The 23389-nt window shown below is 40.8% G+C and overlaps 1 protein-coding gene across 4 annotated transcripts in view; it reads right to left on the bottom strand.

Annotated features, from left to right (window-relative positions):
- Positions 1–23389, bottom strand: part of lonp1 (lon peptidase 1, mitochondrial) — a 37356-nt gene that overhangs the window by 1228 nt on the left and 12739 nt on the right. The window contains exons 2-20 of one of the 4 annotated variants that reach the window (XM_028028632.1): positions 20101–20189; positions 19844–19963; positions 19598–19763; positions 16607–16720; positions 16466–16527; positions 15627–15756; positions 15324–15407; positions 15162–15230; positions 11694–11845; positions 8750–8888; positions 8469–8647; positions 7822–7909; positions 7399–7521; positions 7142–7258; positions 6318–6458; positions 4872–5037; positions 4699–4785; positions 4131–4258; positions 2319–2483 (exon numbers count right to left, since the gene is read on the bottom strand). In XM_028028632.1, the coding sequence (XP_027884433.1) occupies positions 2319–2483; positions 4131–4258; positions 4699–4785; positions 4872–5037; positions 6318–6458; positions 7142–7258; positions 7399–7521; positions 7822–7909; positions 8469–8647; positions 8750–8888; positions 11694–11845; positions 15162–15230; positions 15324–15407; positions 15627–15756; positions 16466–16527; positions 16607–16720; positions 19598–19763; positions 19844–19963; positions 20101–20189 (2319 nt within the window). Of the gene's footprint in view, positions 1–2318; positions 2484–4130; positions 4259–4698; positions 4786–4871; positions 5231–5326; positions 5438–6317; positions 6459–7141; positions 7259–7398; positions 7522–7821; positions 7910–8468; positions 8648–8749; positions 8889–11693; positions 11846–15161; positions 15231–15323; positions 15408–15626; positions 15757–16465; positions 16528–16606; positions 16721–19597; positions 19764–19832; positions 19964–20100; positions 20190–23389 lie in introns of those variants that run through there. The other 3 variants (XM_028028636.1, XM_028028633.1, XM_028028634.1) reach the window with 3 other exon arrangements.

Below are 23389 nucleotides of genomic sequence, written 5' to 3'. Positions count from 1 at the left end.
TACACTAACATGTTAAGCCTACCAGTAGCATCGATAGCACATTGACTAACAGTGACTTATTCCATTCAGCATGCAAACATTAATGTACAAGCTAAAATTAGTCAAAAACTTTAAGTGTTGTCAGTAACATGTAGGGAATGAGAGCCATCACTAGCGTGTAGAACAACTTGCATGTTGACACTACCAGTAGAATGTGGGCTATCAATAACATATTGACTAACACTGACGTACTCTAATTAGTATGTAAAGCTTACCTTTTAAATAAAAATTAGCTTTAATGCTAATGCTAGCTTAAATGCTACATTTAGCATGTGTGGCTATCACTGAATTTGACCTACTGAATTTTATGTTTTAAGCTAACATCCAAGTGTACTCTTTTCTCAGGTTAAAATGCCTGCCTGGTTCCTTATCTAAACCAAGTAAGGAATACTGAGGCTTTTATTTTGAAAATTTCAGCAAGCTTGATTTCAAAAGGCCACACCAGTCCCATGTGTAGCAGTGGTTGGGTTATACCAGTCACATGACTGGTTAACCCAACCACTGGTTATATAACCAGTGCCCAAAACAGCAACTACCTGCTGTGTAAAATATGAAGGCTTTTATTTTGTAGGGTATGTGTTGGTCTTATTTTAGGCGTTTTCCACTGGCAATTTGCACACTAACTGGTTAATGTGCGATTTGGTTCCACCCCAGGTAGTGAGCTTTTCCATCATACGGTCTGTTCCTCAGTATTGTGGGCAGACCGTGAGCAGCAGCAGCTGTGTTCAATTCTCTGCTGATGTTTGCAGCGACACTCAATATTGGAGAACCTTGAGGTTCTGGTTCTGATGGACTGAAATAAGCCCAGATATTTAATTTTGTCTTATGGAAATTCATTGCTGGCCCAAACATAATGATGAAGGCCCAAATCAGCTGGTTATTTCGCTATGTAGGACAAATATAATTACAACCTCTTAGATTAAGGCAATGCATGTTTGTGTTTTTGTGCTTTGTTTTGCCGCAGAAGTGAACTAGAGGGACGGTGGCGGTGATGTTTTCGACATAAAACACTAACAAAGCTAACTGACTTAGGTAGTAAGGTAGCAGTAGCTACGCTATCGTTAGCCAACAATCGCTAACGATTGTTGGTTTAAATCAAAAGATGTAAACCAATAGCCATGCATAAACTTTATTTTTTAATTCACATCACAAGTTAATATTATGTATTTCCAGTGCTTCACACTATGAATGCAAAACAGCAGCCCCGTCATAAAGCTAACCACAGCTACACTGTTTCTCCCTTCTGTATTAGTATCCGTATTTCAGAAAAACAAGTTGCTAGTGGTGCTACTAATTCAGTCATTCTGCTACAAAAGTTACCACCCGTGTTTCTGCCGCTGCTTCTTATTAAACTAATAATTAAACTCCTCTGTACAGCAGATAGCATGTTCGCGGTCCACAGCTAAAAGTTAAATTCTAAACGTCACAGGTTCTTTTGGAGTTGTCAGTGGTGTAAATCATGAGCCAATCAATGAATGCTCTACCCCTGAGGTAGGTACGACAATCTGAGAACAGCCAGGCTGAGCCACGCCAGGTTTGGACAAACGAGGTGGACTTGTTTGTCCACCTCGGCCAAAACAAGTCTGGCCGAGGTGGACCGAGACCAAACCGGTTAGAGGCGGTTTAATGGAAAAGTGCCTTTTGTCAGTCCAATGTGGTTGTCAGTTTAGGGGCATCAAGTCTCATGTTTATGGTTTTTCCACAAAATAATTCATATAAGACTGGCATATGATCATTCTTGTCCATGGAGGAGGCCGACTCCAGACAGGTGGTTCTCTCTGTGACCATTTCATAAAAGCAAACTAGACGATGTGGGCAAGTAGGAGGGATCCCAGCAGGAAGGGGCATGTCCTGGTGGTCTGGTCAAGGTGTGTACAAATACCAACGTCCCAAAATCATGTGACTGAGCATCTACTGTTTACCTTCAGATCAAGTACGTTGGAGCCTGAATGTTCCAGGGTGCCTGCAACTCTAAACTGACCTAATTAAAACTACTGTTTGCTTATGGAACGTAAAGATTCACACGATGTTAAGAAGATGTGTTGGGAACAATGGCTGCTTTAGCCTGCCACGTTGAAATCATGGCTGGAGTTGTCGACAAACCTACAGTAGCTCTTAGCTCTGATTTCCCAGGTAAATGGAATGCAGCATAAGTGCTTTTATTTCCAAGTGTTGGGTCAGACTTTTTTTTTTTTTAACAATAAGGTTCTACATTACCCCTACGGTGGTAATGTAACAAGATCAACTGATTGTCTTGTCTGTGTGTGTGTGTTTCGTACAGCAATAGTTTTCTCTTTAATTCCTCCTACTGGCAGGATTTTGCCAGTTAGTGACACCTCCCCAGTCATCGCCACATTCTGACGCACTGACCGGTTGGTTGCCAGGGACAACAATGCAGTGACTATTGTGCAACCAGCACTGGGTCCATCCTTGGGAGTAGCTCCCTGTAAAAACAAACAAAAAAAAACAACAGAAAATTGTTGTATTTAGTGACAGTATGTCTGACATGAGATATGAGTGGATTTCATATTTTATCTTTATGGGGCAGATCGGTCAGTTCCAAACCTTGTTTGACTCAATACTTATTAAAGTTTAGCTTCCTGAAATGACGACAGGTTAGGATCATGACAAGCTGTCTTTCCTTCCCGTCATGTCATTTAAATCAGCCCATCAGTAAAATCAGTTACTCATCAAGGGATTTTCTTCAGACTGTATAGATTAGAGAGTCAGTCACAATCATAGCTTTCAGCCAGGGCCATGCAGAGACCTTTGGAGAGCCAGGGGCTCAAAGCTGAAAGGGGGCACATTGAACAAGATCTTAAAACACCATACAGCAACATAACAACCCATTTTAATCAAGAATCTAATATTTAATTGGATCACATTGCATCACTGTCATCATGTGGGGACAGTGTAAAGCAAATTTAGTCTGATGGGTATAAAGTTGCTGTTGAAGGATTTCTGCTGCTGGTAGAGCTGGAGGGCTGTGATGATATGAGACTGTAGTTGTTTATGTTTAACATTTTATTTTCAAAAAACTGAACGAACACAACACAGAGTTGGTGTAGTTAAATACAAACTGACATGTGAGGAGCTTAAAAAGAGACTGTAGTTGTTAAACAGACCATAAGAGAGAAGGTCATTGGTCATGAAGTATGATATGAAATAAGCTAATTTTGCTGCCATTTTACTAAATAAACCCTGGTAATATTTGACTTTTTAAGCTCCATAGCAACAATTGTCAGTCATTATTAGACTGAGGGCAGCCAGACTAGTTTATTTTGTTAATTGTTATTTTATCTAAATATTATAATTGAGGGGCACAAGCAGTTCAAACATATGTAAAAACAAACAAAACAAAAAAAACTCAATCTGGCACTTGGGGCATCAAGGACAAAAAGGGGCAGGGGCTCAAGCCCCCCCCCCCCCCCCCCTTGCTTATGGAACGTAAAGATTCACACGATGTTAAGAAGATGTGTTGGGAACAATGGCTGCTTTAGCCTGCCACGTTGAAATCATGGCTGGAGTTGTCGACAAACCTACAGTAGCTCTTAGCTCTGATTTTCCAGGTAAATGGAATGCAGCATAAGTGCTTTTATTTCCAAGTGTTGGGTCAGACTTTTTTTTTTTAACAATAAGGTTCTACATTACCCCTACTGTGGTAATGTAACAAGATCAACTGATTGTCTTGTCTGTGTGTGTGTGTTTCGTACAGCAATAGTTTTCTCTTTAATTCCTCCTACTGGCAGGATTTTGCCAGTTAGTGACACCTCCCCAGTCATCGCCACATTCTGACGCACTGACCGTCAGAATGTGACGCACCAACCGGTCAGTGCGTCAGAATGTGGCGATGACTGGGGAGGTGTCACTAACTGGCAAAATCCTGCCAGTAGGAGGATCAACATGTGCCTGTTCACAGCCAGCATTTCTGAAGTGATCCCTTTTATTGTTGTCACATGAGCCTCGGACATACTCAGTGACTTGGGTCAACCCTTCAGCGGTGGGATATCACAGTTATCACTGTGTATGTGTGTAAGTACTTGGAGTCCAATAAGATCAACTTGTGATAAATGAAAATCCTGTTTCTTTACCTCGGGAACATGCAGGTGCAGGTGGGAGCTGACCAGGAAGTTATTTTCCGGTTCTTTAGTCATGAGGAAGGCTCTGGCAAATGTCGAAGCAATCTTTGCACTTTCCTTCATGACATCACCAAGCTGACCTGCAGAGAAGCACACATCTTCAGAATGAACCTTTCAACATATGATTCAACAAATGTGACAAGCTTTATTGCTGATATTTTATCTGCTCAATAAGAAATAAAAACTAATAGTTGGATTTTCATAGGAAACAGGTCTAACAAAAATTACTAAGTTTAATTCAAGAACTTTAATAAATGGGACTCAATATTTTTGTATTAATATTTTTTAAGAAGATGATATTATATTAGGATACTATACTATAAAAAATGTATTGTGTTCTCTGCACTGTACTCCCCATCAGTTCTGCTTACTGTTAATGTCAGGAAAGATTCCAACATGAATTGCTTATGTTTATAAAAATAAATTCCACCGAAGAAATACTCTGACCAGAGATGATTATGGGGACATTCAGAAATGATGTTTTGAGGTTTTCCACATTACATGAGAGCAGGTCACTGACCTGTGACCTCCAAGGTTCCCTCTCCTTTAGCTTCTGCCCCTCCTTGTGGTCGGCAGAGTGATGTCTCAATGAACAGTGTGGAGCCCCCTACAGGCAGCAGATCACAAGGCAACTGTTCAGCTCAGACATCATCATTATTATCAGAGCTGGAGACTATGTGGGCCTCGTCTCACCCAGAGCGGTCCATGCCAGGCCCATCACCACTCCTGGTGGGGTCACGTCATACATACGATCCACTGTGAAAACTGGTTTACCCACGTAATCGTGCAGATTGTCAGATGAGACGACCACTGAGTCCTCGGTTCCACTCACAATATGAAATGCTACTTTACGGAACACCTGGCAGATGGAGGAACAAGACCCAGACAGTGAGGTGAGAGAGGAGATCGGAGGGGGGACTGCAAGATGGGTTACAGTCTGGTGCAACAACATTGCATTATGGGCTGAGGATACTGATGAGGATCAACTCTAATGTTCCCTCTTCAGACCAGGTGGTACACATGCTGGAGGGTGCAACTGGAAGCAGACCAGCCTGCAAACAGCCAATCAGCAGCCATTAAATCCATCTTGAGGAATCAGATGCAGACACAAGCAGACACAGTGGGTCATGTCATCCACTTGAATTCACCTTCTCTGACATGATATATGACAGCAGGCAGTCCATTAACATTTCCCAGGAGAGACTGAGCTCAGATGGCTGTACTGATACCAACAGATCTGTTCCAGAGACCATGCAGCGCTTCTTGGACACATGTTGGTGCCCGGTGAGAATGGAGCCATAGGGAGAAATGGGTTAGCTTAGCTTCACTAGGGTTCTGTAGAGCTATTGTGTGTTACTAGGGACTAGCCCAAACAATAAGGCATATTCTTAAATGATTATTAAATGTTTTATAACAAGTCAGATACCAAGATATTAGAGGTGTCAATCTGATAGGATAATTTATTTTGCCTCAAAAATATCACTAAAATTTACAGATTATATAAAAACATAAACGGATCCTTTTTTTTTCTGGTTTGAAAGTCATATAACAGTGTTACCTTCTTAAAAAACAAATATTGCAAAATATCTGTCTTGAGCAAATTAACAGTTAAGCAAGTGATAAATAATGTCCATTACAGAACAAGGCATGCTAGATGAAGCAGTGGATGGAAAAACAGTCAACTCCAAAATCAGCTTGCGTTGCAGTCTGGAATCACCTTGCTGTGCTTCAAAATAAATAAAATAAACAAATAAACAATAAACAAAATAAATAAACGTGACTAGCTCTAAGCAGGTTCAATACAAATTGTCTGGCTGAAGTTTAGAAGCCCTACTTTGGTTCATAAGCCAGAGGTCAATGGTATAATGACCATAAATGAGCACAATGGAGCACTGTACTGAAATGAGTGAAAAGCAAGGAAATTTTCCAAATAAAATCTGAACAAAAGTTCAGAGGAACCATGGGAATTTAATGGATAAATGTGCATCATTTATCCACATTTCGCAATGGCAGTGGGGCTAAATGGTGCCCTGTAGAGAAATGCTGTCTCAATAGGAGGAAGTGATGATTCACAGTGATAATATTATTTAGCTTTCCTTTGTGATAAATAAAGTATTTTTTAATTTAATTTGAATTCACCTTTTCTATCTGTTTCTGCAGGTTCCTCACTCCAGACTCTCTGCAGTACTGTCTGATGAGCAGACCCAGAGCGTCGGGGGAGATGGAGGCCTTCTCTTCAGTCAGGCCACAGAGTGTTCGCAGCTGAGGGACCAGGTAACGCTAAACACACACACAGGCAGACACAGACTGAGCAGAACATTTAATAGAAAACTAGAAGGCAAATGTTCAAACCCTTCCAACATTGTGGTTTTTTGTTTGTTTTTTTTGGCTGCAGCTGTAAAATGTGGCTCTGCCACTACTGCACTACTCTGCTTCTGTGGCTAGGCCCACAAACAGACACAGGGACAAAAGAGAGATGAATATCTGAGAAGAGTTTGTTAAAAAATATTGAGTTTTTTCAGAGGGCTTCACATTAATTGATGACAACTAGCTCAAACAGGAACTCTTACCATTGAACACTTGTTTTTTGAAGTGAAAATTCAGATGGAATCATTACATATAAACCCATAAATACAAGACTTTCAAGATGTTGTTGTATTGCACAGTTGACACACAGCAACCCCTGACTCTTTGTTTGTGTGTGTATGTCTTGTATGAGTCACATGTCAAACGGTCAAGATCACATTGACAATATAAGAAATCAGCTGAAGGCAGAATCAAAGTCCAAGTTATTTAAAAATATAAAGATTTCTATGAAAATATTAGCAATGGAGTCATTGGAATATCTCACACATGCATATCAATTACTTTTTCTAGATTTCCCAGTCCTCCTTACAGCAAAGCAAGAGTCAAATTTCACACAGCAATGATGGCAGCGGTTGCTATGGGGACATGTTTGTTACCTCAGCAATAGCCAGTTTTTCCTGGGCCACGTATCCGGACACATTGATCATCTCCATCCTGTCTCTAAGTGGTTCTGGGATGGTGTCAGTCACATTGGCTGTGCAGATAAACAGAACCTGGAATACAGCACACACACAGCGAACCCTTAGAGGACTAACACACGTCAAACCTTTAGAAGACTAAAGGTTTTCTAAAGCCCTTTAGAAGACCTTTAGTCTTTACCAGGATTAAGCTTGACTGTGCAAGCTCCACCTACTTTAGACAGGTCCACTGGGACATCCAGGTAATGGTCAAGGAAGTTTGAATTCTGTTCAGGATCCAGAAGCTCCAGAAGAGCAGAGGATGGGTCACCCTGGTAACCACGACCAATTTTATCCACCTGAATAAACAAATTATTGGGAAAAAATAGCTTAGTACATTATGAGAAAAAATATCTTCAGTCTTATTCAATAACTTATACAGATGAAACGTTAATTTATTTCAATAACACCATCACTACATGAAACAAACAGATTTTTTTCTACAGACTGTTTTCAAATCTTTAATACAATAGATACAAACATCAGTTTAGTTTATTACATTTATTATATCATTTCATTGGAAAAGTTTTAATATAGAAATTTGGGGCTAATGAAAACATTGTTTAATAGCTTCTTAAAGGTTACATTCAAACACTGACCTCATCTATCAACACCAAAGGGTTCTCCGTCTTGGTTTTCTTCAGACACTGAATAATCTTCCCAGGCATCGCTCCAACATATGTTCTCCTGGAAACAATATATTTTCAGAGACTATGTTCTTCAATAATGTCACCTCTCATCAACATTTCCTTCAAAACGATCTCATCATCAATCACAGCCTGAGGGGTGGATGAGAACAGCTGTGATCGCAGAGGCAAAGCAATTTCATATTTTCTGATTCCTCATAGTTCTTTTCTGTTGCATTGAGGGGACACTGGAAACTGCCTGTTCATAATCCCTGCAGGGACCATAACGAAGGGATGGGGGTTGGCCAAGGACACAATACAGCTTGCTTCTGCTTAAATCACAACCAAATACAGAAAATTGAATTTAGTGGTTTCTGTTGCATGTGGACAATAATTAAATAATTTAAAGTTCATCTAAAACTAGCAGGCAAATGGCTTTTCTGGTTAATAATGGTTAATATGGGACAATAGTTGCACCATATCAGTCTAAGAGCTGTATAATTACATTACGTATGTGTATTATTATGCATAATTTAACATTGCACCTGGGGTCCTAGAAATAACATTCCCACTGATCTGCATGTTCCAGTCAGACTGGAGAACTAACAATTTGTGCAGACCTGTGACCTTTGATCTCAGCCACGTCGGTCATTCCTCCTACACTGAACCTGAAGTACTGTCTGTTAAGTGCTCTGGCAATGGAGCGGGCAATGGAGGTCTTCCCTACACCAGGAGGGCCATAGAAACACAGGATCTTCCCCTGGGTGGAACCTCGGAGCTGGCTCACTGCAATGAACTCCTGCACACACACAAAGCAACTCAGCTGCTGTGACCAGCAGGACATGGAGGAAGCATCTTCCTTTGATTCATTTGGATGTTAAAAGTGTGGGTTTTTTCTTACCAATATGCGTTTTTTAACATCATCCATTCCATAATGGTCTTCTTCCAGAACCTCCCTGGCCCTGTATAATGACAGGTTTTCTTCACTGTTGGTGCCCCACGGCATGCTGGTTAGCCAGTCCAGGTAGTTGCGAGTTACACTGAAACACAGTTTGCCTTGGTTCACGTTCATGCATGTCAGAGCATCAGACCTGAGTGAAGTTGGCCCCCCCACCTTCTTCAAATTAGACAAAATTGGTGTCAATCAACTCGGCTACGTTTGTGCAGCAAAAATTTTCGTTTGTGCCGCTATAATTTTAAAGATATAAAGAAATGTTTTTAGAGGTCATCAAAGGTCAACCAGCCCCCCACCTTCTTCAAATCAGACGAAATGGGTGTCAATCAACTCGGCTACGTTTGTGCTGGTTTGTGCAGCAAAGATTTTTGTTTGTGCTGCTTCGGTTTTGAAGATATTAAGGAAAGGGTAAAGGTCAAAAGGTCAACCAGCCCCCCCGACCTTCTTCAAATCAGACGAAATGGGTGTCAATCAACTCGGCTACATTTGTGCTGGTTTGTGCAGCAAAGATTTTCATTTGTGCAGCTATCATTTTAAAGATATTAAGAGGGCTGGTTGACCTTTGATGACCTCTAAAACATTTCTTAATATCTGTAAAATGATAGCAGCACAAATGAAAATCTTTGCTGCACAAACCAGCACAAATGTAGCCGAGTTGATTGACACCCATTTCGTCTGATTTGAAGAAGGTGGGGGGCTGGTTGACCTTTGATGACCTCTAAAAACATTTCTTTATATCTTTAAAATGATAGCGGCACAAACGGAAATTTTTGCTGCACAAACCAGCACAAACGTAGCCGAGTTGATTGACACCAATTATGTGTAATTTGAAGAAGGTGGGGGGGCCAACTTCACTCAGGTGAGCATCAGTAACAAAGAAAAGTCTGCATTATGGTCCTCAACCTCTCCAACACAAATCCATCTGTGGTGTATGAGAGAAATTTGACTGAACCAATTCAGAGATGGAGGGTGGGAATAAAGATTAAAAGTTATTTGGATACTTTTCATGCAAAGAGAAAAAAACTACAATAGAAATTACACTCAACAAAAATATAAACGCAACACTTTTGTTTTTGCTCCCATTTTTCATGAAATAGACTCAAAGATCTAAAATTCATTCCAAGATAACAATATTACCATTTCTTTCAAATGTTGTCCACAAATCTGTCTAAATGTTTGATAATGAGCACTTCTGCTTTGCTGAGATAATTCATCCCACCTCGCAGGTGTGCCACATCAAGATGCTGATCTGACATCATGATTAGTGCACAGGTGTACCTTATACTGCCCACAATAAAAGGCCACTCTGAAATGTGCATTTTTTTTTTTTTTGCTTTATTGGAGGTCTGGGGACTCAGAACCAGTCAGTAGCTGATGTGATCACCATTTGCCTCATGCAGTGCAACACATCTTCTTCGCATAGAGTTGATCAGATTGTCAATTGTGGCCTGTGGAATATTGCTCCACTCCTCTTCAATGGCTGTGTGAAGTTGCTGGATATTAGTGGGAACTGGTACACGCTTTTCGTATACGCCGGTCAAGCACATCCCAAACATGCTCAATGGGTGACATGTCCGGTGAGTATACTGGCCATGCAAGAACTGGGACATTTTCAGCTTCCAAGAATTGTGTACAGATCCTTGCAACATGGGGCCGTGCATTATCTTGATGAAACATGAGGTGATGTTCATGGATGTACGGCACAACAATGGGCCTCAGGATCTCATCATGGTATCTACAGTATGTGCATTCAAAATGCTATCAATAAAATGCACCTGTGTTCTTCGTCCATAACAGATGCCTGCCCATACCATAACCCCACCACCACCACAGGCCACTCGATCCACAACATTGGCATCAGCAAAGCGCTCACCCACAGGACGCCACACACGCTGTCTGCCATCTGCCCTGAACAATGTAAACAGAGATTCATCCGTGAAGAGAACACCTCTCCAACGTGCCAGACGCCATCGAATGTGAGCATTTGCCCACTCAAGTCTGTTACAGCGACGATCTGGAGTCAGGTTAAGACCCCGATGAAGACGACGAGCATGCAGTTGAGCTTCCCTGAGACGGTTTCTGACAGTATGTGCAGAAATTCTTTGGTTATGCAAACCAATTGTTTCAGCAGCTGTCTGAGTGGCTGGTCTCAGACGATCTTGGAGGTGAACCTGCAGGATGTGGAGGTCCTGGGCTGGTGTGGTTACACGTGGTCTGCGGTTGTGAGGCCAGTTGGATGTACTGCCATATTCTCTGAAACGCCTTTGGAGACGGCTTATGGTGGAGAAATGAACATTCAATGCACGAGCAACAGATCTGGTTGACATTCCTGCTGTCAGCATGCCAATTGCACGCTCCCTCAATGCTTGCGACATCTATAGCCTTTGGCTGTGAGACAAAACTGCGCATTTCAGAGTGGCCTTTTATTGTGGGCAGTATAAGGTACACCTGTGCACTAATCATGATGTCAGATCAGCATCTTGATGTGGCACACCTGCGAGGTGGGATGAATTATCTCAGCAAAGCAGAAGTGCTCATTATCAAACATTTAGACAGATTTGTGGACAACATTTGAAAGAAATGGTAATATTGTTATCTTGGAATGAATTTTAGATCTTTGAGTCTATTTCATGAAAAATGGGAGCAAAAACAAAAGTGTTGCGTTTATATTTTTGTTGAGTGTATTAGAGCAAATTTGTCAGATGGCAGGAAAAGACCAGATTATAGGCGGTCAAAAAAAATGGGGGAACAGAAACAGTAATTTGTTGGCTCACTTTTAAAAATGAACAACATGGAATCATCAGTGTGGTCTGACTACTGCAGTAAGTAACTTTCTTTGTGGCTGTCTTGCTCTAGACCTAGCTGAGGGATGGAAAGGAGACAGACCTACTTGAACTCAGATGAGTGGTTGTCCAGCAGCCCCAGCTTGTTCAGCTCTTCATTGATTACATCCATGATGTGCTGAGGAACATTCTGGTCTTTAAGTCTCTCCCTAAATTTATCCTCAATGGCTTCTTTGTCATCTTTTTCCAGACCCAGCTCCTGAAGACACATACAGTTAGTGAGCCCCATCTGCACCATACATGTGCAGATGGGGTCAGTACCCCGTTCACTAGACACCTCAAGGTGGGGCTCAAGCTATTTCTAGAAATCTCCATGTTTTTAACGAACACACCGATGCAGTGAAATGTCATCCTGCCTTCGTCACCCCCCTCACTTGGTGGTAAGATGACTCATGTGGGTGGAGTTGGCTTCACAGGTCGCCATAGTGATCACACAAGTTTTGTGCGACCAGCCAGCAGCAGGGTTTAAACACATAACCAGAGCAGCAAATCATTTCTTCCAGGAAGTGTTAGGAGTTAACTAAAAGCATTTTCTCAGCCAACAAGAGAATGACTACCAGAACTCCGAGTTCTCCTATCATTATTGTTCTGGTAAAGAACGGTATGGAAGATGGGATATTTAGGAAGGCTGAGAACATTTAAGAGTTTGTGCATGTCAGATAGAAAAGTGTTAGTAGAAAAAGAAAATCTTACAGCCTATTAAAGGGGTAGTATTATATAAAATTATTTTAGCTTTATATCATGTTATGTTATTTCCTCATCAAAAACATAATTGGAGTGTTGCAATGATTATTTCATACATGTTTAAGAAATCCTTTAAACTCTTGTAGCAACCATTCAGCTGTGCAAAAAGCGATGCTGTGATGACTTCCTGAAGGCAGAGTTTCAGAAAGAGCAGGAATTTCTTAAAGAGAGAGGCTCACTTTTAAAGCATTAGATTATGAAAAAAATATTTTTCAAGTTATATTTGATATATATAGCGTTTTTTATAACAACTGAAGGTAATAGTTACCTGATTGTGCAATAAAATGCCTGGAAAATGTATAATACTGTGCCTTTAAGTGATTAACTCAAATTATTAATGAGGTCAAAGTTCTCTATCTGTATCTTGTTTTTTCCTTCTCTCTAGAATCTAATTAAAGTCTTACACATTTAATCTAACAAAGGTTCATCATGTTTTTATAGCCATTACTGTCTCCTTGAGGACAAAAGGAGAAGTCTTGGGTTGATCATTACATTCACACAGGATAGTCCACTCATTCACATAGAAGCTGGTGAAACCTACATTCCAAGTACCATATTTTTCGGATTATAAGGCGCACATATATTCCGGTGTGCCTTATGTATGAACAGTGTACCGTATGTAGGTCTGTCACGATAAACGATAAATCAATTATCCATCCATCCATCCATTTTCCGTGCACCCTTGTCCCTAATGGGGTCGGGAGGGTTGCTGGTGCCTATCTCCAGCTACGTTCCGGGCGAGAGGCGGGGTACACCCCGGACAGGTCGCCAGTCTGTCGCAGGATAAATCAATTAATCGTACGATAAATTAAAACTATCCACGTAATTTTAATTATCGTCTCTTCCAACATTTTTCTCTTTCAGTTAATGACACTGAATGAAAAAGGGCTCAACTCCGGTGCTCTCCACTGACTCCTCCCTTCCTTATTTCCTTAGTGTAAAGCCCAGCGCACACTACACGATCTTAGAGCTGTGGCTGATTGTCGGCCCATTTTCAAAACCTGACAGATCACACATTAGCTGACAGAAATCCTACGTATAACTGTTCGATCGGGTTCGTTCCTGCCATGTGGTGTCCAACAATGGGCACAAAATAATGGCTACAAGTCCAGTAAACTTATTTTAAAACCAGGCATTAATCAATGCTTTACTGCAATCTACCTGCAATGCATGTAGCTAGTGTCAGCGTAAAGTCCTGACCGAATGAAAATCATTATAACCTATTTATGTCACGTTAACGAAGAACAGCTGAAAAGTTACCGGGTTTATCAACTGCGGTAGCAATTTCACTCCAACTCCTCCCCTTGTCATTTCTATATTCTTTGCATGTTGAATAAACATTAATGTTGTTTCCACTGCATCATCTGCTGGACTGCAGCGTGTCAGCTGTTTGGGATTCCCCTCTGTAATTTCCCCTCAGAAAGCAATCCGTGCTTTCTGATTGGCTACCTGTCACATCCAACAGGTTGAGTTAAAGTTCCCAGTCGGGGAAAACCCCTGATTTGAATCGGAGCAGCAACTACGATCTACCATAACACACCACACAATCTTAGAAAGACCAACGTTTTAAGATTGTTTTAAGGGGAAAAATAGGAGCAAAGAATCATGTAGTGTGAACTATTGCATCAGGTAGTCGATGTGCCCATCTTCTCTATTTAAATCTGATTATTACTGAAGGGCAATATAATATACAGAGTTCATAATCTGCACTCTTTTGGTTGAATGTAGTATTTATTTCCACTTTGGCTTTATGTTGTTTAGTTTTTTTCCAGTACATTTTTTGTTAATGGAGACTGAGAATACATTTTATTTTTGTTTTTGGTTGTTTTGTTTATTTTGTTTATCAGCTCCAGTGTTTAGTGTTCTTTTGAAAATAAAGTGCATCTATCTTTGGCAAGAAATCGCATGCATTATTACGTCATTTTCAGTGTAAAAAGGTCTTCAAACAATATTATCGTTTATCGCAATAATTTTTGAGACAATTAATCGTTCAGCAAAATTTGCTATCGTGACAGGCCTAACCGTATGTTTTATTATGACTTTGGTAAGCGATGAAGCCACTCCCCTTGATTGTCGAAGCATAATCGCTGCTGGTCAGCTTTCTATGTCGTCTAGACAGACTTGATTTGGGGTGGCGAACCACTTTTCCTGATACGTACGGTCCTTCAATCATCAATGAACAGCCAAGCAACAGCAATGAGACTGAATCGGATGATGACGAGAGGGATCCGGGCTTGCTTGATGTCGCTATCGCCCAACTGTTCAATTCCAACACCGAAGACGAGGAATTTGATGGATTCGTAGAAGATGAATGATCGAAAAAGTGAGTGTACTTTTTTGTGTAATATTGACAGTTATTGTTAATGATTTGAATAAAGTCTGAGCTATCCGACTACCGTATTTTGTTTCACTTTATGTGCCTTATAATCTGGTGTGTCTTGTATATGAAAATAGATCCGTTCACTGATACTGCGTCTTATAATCCGGTGCGCCTTATAGTCCGAAAAATAAGGTAGTAATGTATGAAACCTCCAATGTTTCTCATATAGAGTTCTTGTTTTTTCCATCAGCATTATAGTGATTGCTGCACGGCTATAATAGGAAGAATTGGTTTCTTTCGTTATCGAGTTGCTGGTTAGAGAATAGTCTATATGACTGCAAGACATGCGAGAAAACTTCTCATCTGATGAGCAACATGTGCGCCAGGCATCACCTGGACCAGGCCTGGGCTCATTAAGCAGTAAGAGTTCCGGCTCCTCCTGATCCTGTACCTTCTTGATGATCTTCAGCTGCTCCTGGAGAAGATACTTTCTGTGGGTCTGTTTGATCTTCTCCTCCACCTCAGACCAAAGTACACAAAGTCAGGAGTGAGTTCATATAGTGGGCTCTGCAAAGGCAGGATAGTGCTCACATGCTTGATTATGATCTCTGACCTCACGGCCCAGACGCTGCTGCAGTTTACTCAGTTCATACTCCTTCTTTAGAAGAGACAGAGCCTTGTAAAGACGTTTTGGAATCTGCAAAAACCAAAAATTATTTGATTGTTTTTTTAGTTTGAAGGTTGTAAAATTCTGCTTTGACTGCTTTAACATAAGTGGCATATTACTCCAAATTTCTCTCAGTGGACATTCAAAAGCTTTGTGCAGCCTGAACATTTCATTCACTGCTCATTACTGCAAAGCATCAGAATTTTATTAACAGAGGAAGCAGACAGGCAATGAGGGAAAAGCTCATACATTTGTCTCCTCCAAGACATCCTGCAACTCTTGGGACTCAGCTCCCGTCAGTGCGGCCCCCATGTCACTCAAGTAGATGGGGTTATCGACCACCCGTTGACCAGCCTGCATCATCTGAAGCACCGACTCTCTGACAAACACAGAACTCAAAATGCCACCATTACCACTAAAACACTATTGATACAAATATATTGACTCAGAGATGTTTTCCAATAACACTTTTGGATACATGCAGTCACAAACTGAAAGGAAATCAAGTGTCAGGATTGACACAAATGTTCCCTTGATTGAAGAGTGGTGGAATGTAGCCTTTAATTATCAACCCATCTAAAGCAAGATGCTAGAGATTTTTTTAATCTTAAGTTACTTAAGATGAGCGATCGATCTTCTCTACCGATCTTTTCAGTGGATAAGATCAGCCATTAGCTGTGTTTCAGGTACAAATGTGCTGAAAATGTGTAGGTATTGTGCAAATGTTGAACAAACACAATTTTGCAATTGTGGCATTTCCGTTAAATACAAATTGCAATTAAATTAACACATGAATTTGTTTGTTCATGCAGTAAGTCACTCATGGAGGTGACAGACAAACATAAAATATATTAATATTTCAGCTGCAGCCATTAGTGGCTGAGGCAACTCAGTAAAAAAGTAACAGTGCAGAAAAAGACTGCAGCCTGAAGTCCAACTGTTCAGAAATGGCAACACCATACTAGCTGTATGTCAGTGCTCTCTAGAGGACCCCACATTGCAACTTCAATGACCCACAACAACATGAAGAACAGCTGGACCAAAAGCAAACATGAGTAGAGAATGGAGAGGCTCAGCTGCTGGCTGACCTGTAGAGGGGGTTGAGGGCAATGATGTCCCTGATGGTCTTCACGATTTCAGCCGTCAGTGCCTGGCAACACACAAAGACCCTCTGAGAATGGTTGAGCCCTTTCAGGATGTTTCTGCTGCGAGTGCTGTGTGTTGGGTACCTTGACCTCTTCAGTGACCGTGAACTGCTCATGCTGAACGTTATCCACCTCAACCATCAGAATGTTGGAGTAAGGCAAAGGCTGAAGCTCTGGACTCAGGTCAGCTTCTGAAACCTGATCAACACACTTCATTACCAACAAGATGGTCCTTCATTCCTACTCGATTACTAAAATTTTCATTTATAAACAGCCCTGGCTGAAACAATAAACATTTCATTTCAGAAATGAAAAGCTGATTTTTGTAGAACAGTTGACATAGTGACCCAGTAAATCACATTCAGTAAAAGTAATATTCCCATTAGGGCTGAAATGATTCCTCGAGTGATTCGAGTACCTCAATTATTAAAATTCCTCGAGGAAAATTTATCTGCCTCGAAGCTTCATTACGTTATGTTTTATTTTTTAATGCACCGTGTTCCGGCCAGGTTTTTACTTGAGTTGCGCAGTACTCTCACTTCCGCCTTAGATGAAAGCTAAGTGTTAGCAGCAAAACGTCCAGTTTTCAAGTTCGGCCTGGGAAGATTCGATTGATTCACTATAATGTCTGGGTTTCTGTCGTTGTTCGGGGGACCAATAAGCGTCCTTAAAATGACTGCTGCGATGCCTGGAGTACGGCAGCTTTTCTCCTCCCAGAGATGCTTCCTGGTGGCCGGTGTTCAGAGCAAACGGCGGGGAAGAGCGCTGAAGGTGTATTTATACAGGTGAGCTGATAGACTGAACACTGCGGGCGGCTGCACATTAGATTATTAACATAAGTGTAGCTTTACGGATGAACCGGAAAATTTATTTCATCCCAGTCTCAACAAATGGGTGGCGGAGCACGTCGTGGCGGCACGCAGCTGGTAGATGCTTCTGTGTGTGACGAATAAAGGTGTCAAATCCCGTCACTAACATAGAAACAAAAGCTATAAATGACTGGGCAAGGTGAGAGTTCATCTATTAAATTGACTTAAGATGAATACATAAAATAAAAAGCTGGAGTATAGACATTTTTTATAAGTGAGCCTGCTTTTTTATTATTATTACACTGAATATAATTTCAGATTTTTGTATAACTTTTCTTCAGCTTAGAAAGTGAGCTTTATTGTCACAGGTTAATTTTCTAAACTACAGAAAAGTTATTGTTAGCTCAAATGTGAAAAATTGGACAGATGTTGATATGTGATGTTGTGACTGCTGTTATGCTAGATTTACCAATGTTTTATTTTATTTTATTTTTTTATCCGATTGCTCGATTAATCGTAAGAATAATCGATAGATTACTAAAATATTCGTTTACAACCGCATTAATTCCCATTAAATCTGTGCTTTAAAGTCATAACACCTGGAGAATGCTTAGACCTGTGAGAAAGCCAAACAGAATTACCCCATTGGGATTTTTAAAAAAGACACAAAATCATCAACTGTAGAGTGACATTCCTGAAAAAGACAAAAATCAGATTTGAAGTTGTTGACACACAGGTAGAAAAGAAGCGGAGAGACTGTTTAGCCAATCAGAATGCAGAACACAATGCATGATGCAAATCTGCGAAGCGGCGAGATCGCGAAAGGTGAACCGCAAAATAGTGAGGGTTCATTGTACTCCGATGTTGTTTTGTTACTCATTCTGTTGCAAGTTGGCTCAATTTTGACGCGCAAGACGTAAGCGGTAAAATCCGGTTTAGGATTTTCAAAATAAAAGATCCGGAAGTAGTTCATTATTTCTTGCGCGGACCGGTACCACTGCCTTATATGATAGTAGGCTGACAGGAAACGGGGAAGGAGAGGGGGGAAGACATGCGGCAAATGTCGTCGGGTCCGGGAGTCGAACCCGCGACGGCCGCATCGAGGACTCAAGGCCTCCAAATACGGGTCGCGCTAACCACTACGCCACCACGGCACGCCCGTTCATTTTCTTTTTGATAACTATTTCTAGCATATTTCCCAGCTTTGTTTCTAAAGCACACTTTTTGTGCTGACCTAGCATCTAAGTTTGTCATTTTCTCTAATTGGTGATGGGTGTGTTATTGCCCCTTTCAGTTTTTTCATCCTGTCAGGACGCAGCTTATAGTATCAGACCCTTTCTTTCTTGCTTTGTTGCTGTGGAAGGTAACAGCAGCGTTAGTGTGCCGTCTCCCAGTCTTTGCCTGTTCTTTGGACCTCACACTTTTCAGTTTTTTATTTGAAAAATATGCTTTGAATCATGTATAATTTTCCTTCTACTTGACAACTGTATGACACTTTGTGTTAGTCTTTCACATTAAATTCCAATGAAATATTCATGTTTGTGGTTGTAATGTGACAAAATATGTAAAAGTTGAAGGGGTATAAATGGGGCGACGGTTCGATTCCCGGTCCGCCCACCCTTGTCATTTGTGTCCTTGGGCAAGACACTTCATCCAGCTTGCCTGCTGGTGTTGGTCAGAAGGGCCAGTGGCGCAAAATTGCAGCTTTGCTTCTGTCAGTCAGCCTCAGAGGAGCTGTAGCTACAATCTAGTAGCGTGTTAATTTGCTGTTTGAGATTTCAATTTGAGATAAAAAGGGCACTATGAATAAAATTGACTATTTCATCATTATTACTTCAGCAAGCCACTGTATGGTTAAATGTTGTAGAAGTCAATACTATTCAACAGAGACCCATATAAAATATTTTGATCAACATGACAAAGGCAATTGAAAATGTTGGAAAAAGCAGATAATTACACATAATCACTTGCATGATATACAAAAGCATTTGCAACTTGTTGAAAGAAATAAAACTGCTTTCTGATGTGAACCACTGACAAAATGATTTCAAGATTGACAAGACATTTTGAGAATCTCAATTCTGTTCTGAGAAATGCACCCAGTCCACCCAGAAAAGTTGAGGGGGAAACTGTAATTTATCAATATAATACGATCAGAAAAATGGCACAAGCTCCCACAATTCACAAGATGGGCATGAGGAGGAATCTAGTTTAGACTATTATTTGTTTGAAATGCTTCTTGCTGTTTTGACAGCACTGAACTGACCTTGTTCTCCAGCTGCTCTGCCAGGGAGGTCGGTTGCTCCTTACGGCTGCGTTTGGACTTCCGTCTTGCCGTAGCTTTGACCTGAGGCTCTGGTTCAGACTCTGACCAGTCAGAGGACGCCAACATGTCCTCAGCCTCCACTTCCAGTTGTCTTGCTATCCGAATCCTGATGAACCAGAGCACAGAATCAGCAGAGCTGTACACATGGAGAGGGTTTAAGATGGTATCAGCAGACCTGGATCTGACCTGCGGTGGCCCATAACGATCATCCTCAGCTTGTCTCCTAAATCCTGCATCTCATGGATCTGAACAAAGGTCCCAGTGGAGTGGATGGAGTCCAGGGATTCAACCACATCCGACTCATTACTGGAAGACACAACAGCAGTCATTGAACCTGATTGGTTCACTGATAGGTTCAAGCAGTTAGCAAATATCAAAAGGACAAATCATGTTCTTTGTGAACTCAAATCAAGAGAAAAATAATAGAAGCATTTCTGACTTACTTATCATCCTTCTTCATAAAGACTCCAGCGTAAGGCTGAGCGAGGCGCACCTTCCTCCTCAGCAGCTCCATCAGGGCCTTGTTCTTCACCTAGCAGCACATGCAGGAAGAACCTGAAGCATCATTTCAGGAGACCGGTGCCTGGATGGAACTTTGAAGCCGTCATCTTTTCATCACGTTTTGCCAATAACCCTGCCTTTTCCCCCTTCAGCATCAGCTCTGTTTAGCTTGGAGTGGCTCCAACCACCTCCACCTCTACCCAATTCAGGCAGTAACACGGAACATGAGTAGTTCTGGTATTGAGATATTTGGAGGGTGAACTTTTTTAGATGTCCATAATACATTATAACCAGCAGAGAATTGATGTCAAACTCATTTTCATTTTGGCCCGCATCAACATCATGAATGTCTTCAAAGGGACATTGTGCCAAAATGAATTGATAAATTCCATTAAATTGTTAAAATATAATTAAATAGCCGTGTCTGCTTTCGATGAGTTCTTCTTAAAATTAAATAACTGGTCTCTACTAGCGCCTCATAAATTAAGTCTACTTCTTTGTCCCTCTGCATCCAGCAGAGATGTGCAGAGCAACTGCTTTAGCTCGTCATGCAGGGCTGGTTCAAGTGGTATGGGGTCTCGAGCAGAATTTGATTTAGGGGCCCCTCTGCCTGCTAAGATCATCAGTACCACTAAGAACATTTCACCATGGACTTAGTGAAATCTGGGAAAGGGGCTCTTGTTTAATTGGCCAAACTTAAAAGCACTCTGTGATAATTGTAAGTTGCTGAAGTAATAAATATATATTCACAAATAATTGTGAACAAACAGAGCTCAAAAGATTTAACTTCCAGCATGAGACTGTAGCTGTGGAAACAAAACAATGTAAACTATGAAGATTGTTCCTTGCACTTTAACAAAGTAAACTTGCCAGCTCCTTAAAATCTTTAATTTAAATGTTACACAATTTAAAATCTTTTAATTTATTCTTGCTGAAACCAATAAATGAAATGTAATAGCATTGTCATTCTGAATAAACAAATGTTAAACAAAGACCATTCTAGCTATATGGTCTGTGTTAAAATATTTGCATTTATGGGGCCCCTGGAGATCTGGCTAGCCTTCAGCACCTGCTTAGTTCATTTATGCTTTGTGATCAGCAAAGCATAAATTTGCTGATCACAAAGCAAATTTGTGATCAGTAAATTTGCTTAAAAGAGTTTTGGAATCTAAAAACACTCATGGGTAGGCCTGTCGCGATAAACAATAAATCAACGATAAATTAAAACTATCGACGTAATTTTAATTATCGGCATTATCGTCTCTTCCGGCCTTTTTCTCTTTCTGTTAATGACACCGAATGGAAAAAAAGGCTCAACTCCAGTGCTCTCCACTGACTCCTCCTTCCTCATTTCCTTAGTGTAAAGCCCAGCGGACACGACATGATCCATTTTCAAAACCTGACAGACCACTCATTAGCCGACAGAAATCCTAGGTATAACTGTTTGATCGGGTTCATTGTTGCCTTGTGGTGTCCAACAATTAGGCCTGTCACGATAGCAAATTTTGCTCAACGATTAATTGTCTCAAAAATTATTGCGATAAACGATAATATTGTTTGAAGACCTTTTTACACTGATTTAATAGAAATGACGTAATCATGTATGCGATTTCCTGCCAAAGATAGATACACTTTATTTTCAAAAGAACACTGAACACTTGAGCTGATAAACAAAATAAACAAAACAAACAAAAATAAAATGAATTCTCAGTCTCCATTAACAAAAAACTCACTTGAAAAAAAACTCAACAACATAAAGCCAAAGTGGAAATAAATACTGCATTCAACCAAAAGAGTGCAGATTATGAAGTCTGTATATTATGTTGCCCTTCAGTAATAATCAGATTTAAATAGAGAAAATGAGCACATCGACTACCTGATGCAATAGTTCACACTACATGATTTTTTGCTCCTATTTTTCCCCTTACGACAATCTTAAAACGTTGGTCTTTCTAAGATTGTGTGGTGTGTGGTAGATCGTTGTTGCGCTCCGATCTAAATCAGGGGTTTTTCCCGACTGGGAGCTTAACTCAGCCTGTTGAATGTGACAGGTAGCCAATCAGAAAGCGAGGATTCTCCTCAGTGTTTTCTGAGGGGAAATTACAGAGGGGAATCCCAAACAGCTGACACGGCGCAACCCCAAGTCCAGCGGACATTGGAGGTGATATGTGGAAACAACATTAATGTTTATTCAACATGCAAAGAATATAGAAATGACAAGGGGAGGAGTTGGAGCTAAATTGCTAAACCCCGTAACTTTTCAGCTGTTCTTTGTTAACGTGACATAAATAGGTTGTAATGATTTTCATTCAGTCAGGACTTTACGCTGACACTAGCCACATGCATTGCAGGTAGATTGTAGTAAAGCATTGATTAATGCCCGGTTTTAAAATTAGTTCACTGGACTTGTAGCCATTATTTTGTGCCCATTGTTGGACACCACACGGCAGGACCGAACCGATCGAACCGTTATATCTAGGATTTCTGTCGGCTAATGTGTGATCTGTCAGGTTTTGAAAATGGGCCGACAATCAGCCGACAGCTCGTGTGCGCTGGGCTTTACACTAAGTAAAATGAGGAAGGGAGGGTCAGTGGAGAGCACTGGAGTTGAGCCTTTTTTCATTCGGTGTCATCAACAGAAAGAGAAAAAGGCCGGAAGAGACGGCCGATAAAATGAATTATCGGTCATTTTAATGACCGATAATTAAAATGACGTCCATAGTTTTAATTTACCGTTTATCGCACATGCCTACCAACAATGGGCACAAAATAATCGCTACAAGTCCAGTTAACTAATTTTAAAACCAGGCATTAATCAATGTTGTACTACAATCTATCTGCAATGCATGTAGCTAGTGTCCGAATGAAAATCATTATAACCTATTTACCTTATGTTAACAAAGAACAGCTGAAAAGTTACTGGGTTTATCAACTGCGGTAGCAATTTCGCTCCAACTCCTCCCCTTGTCATTTCTATATTCTTTGCATGTTGAATTGTTTCCACATATCATCTCTAATGTCCCCTGGACTTCGGGTTGCGCCGTGTCAGCTGTTTGGGATTCCTCTCTGTAATTTCCCCTCAGAAAGCACTGAGGAGAATCCGCGCTTTCTGATTGGCTACCTGTCACATTCAACAGGCTGCGTTAAAGTTCCCAGTCGGGGAACACCCCTGATTTAGATCGGAGCGGCAACGACGATCTACCGTAACACACCACACAATCTTAGAAAGAC

Source organism: Xiphophorus couchianus, chromosome 9 (genome assembly GCF_001444195.1).
Source record: "Xiphophorus couchianus chromosome 9, X_couchianus-1.0, whole genome shotgun sequence".
Classification (NCBI taxonomy): Eukaryota; Metazoa; Chordata; class Actinopteri; order Cyprinodontiformes; family Poeciliidae; genus Xiphophorus; species Xiphophorus couchianus.
This window is presented reverse-complemented; position numbering and strand designations above follow the sequence as displayed.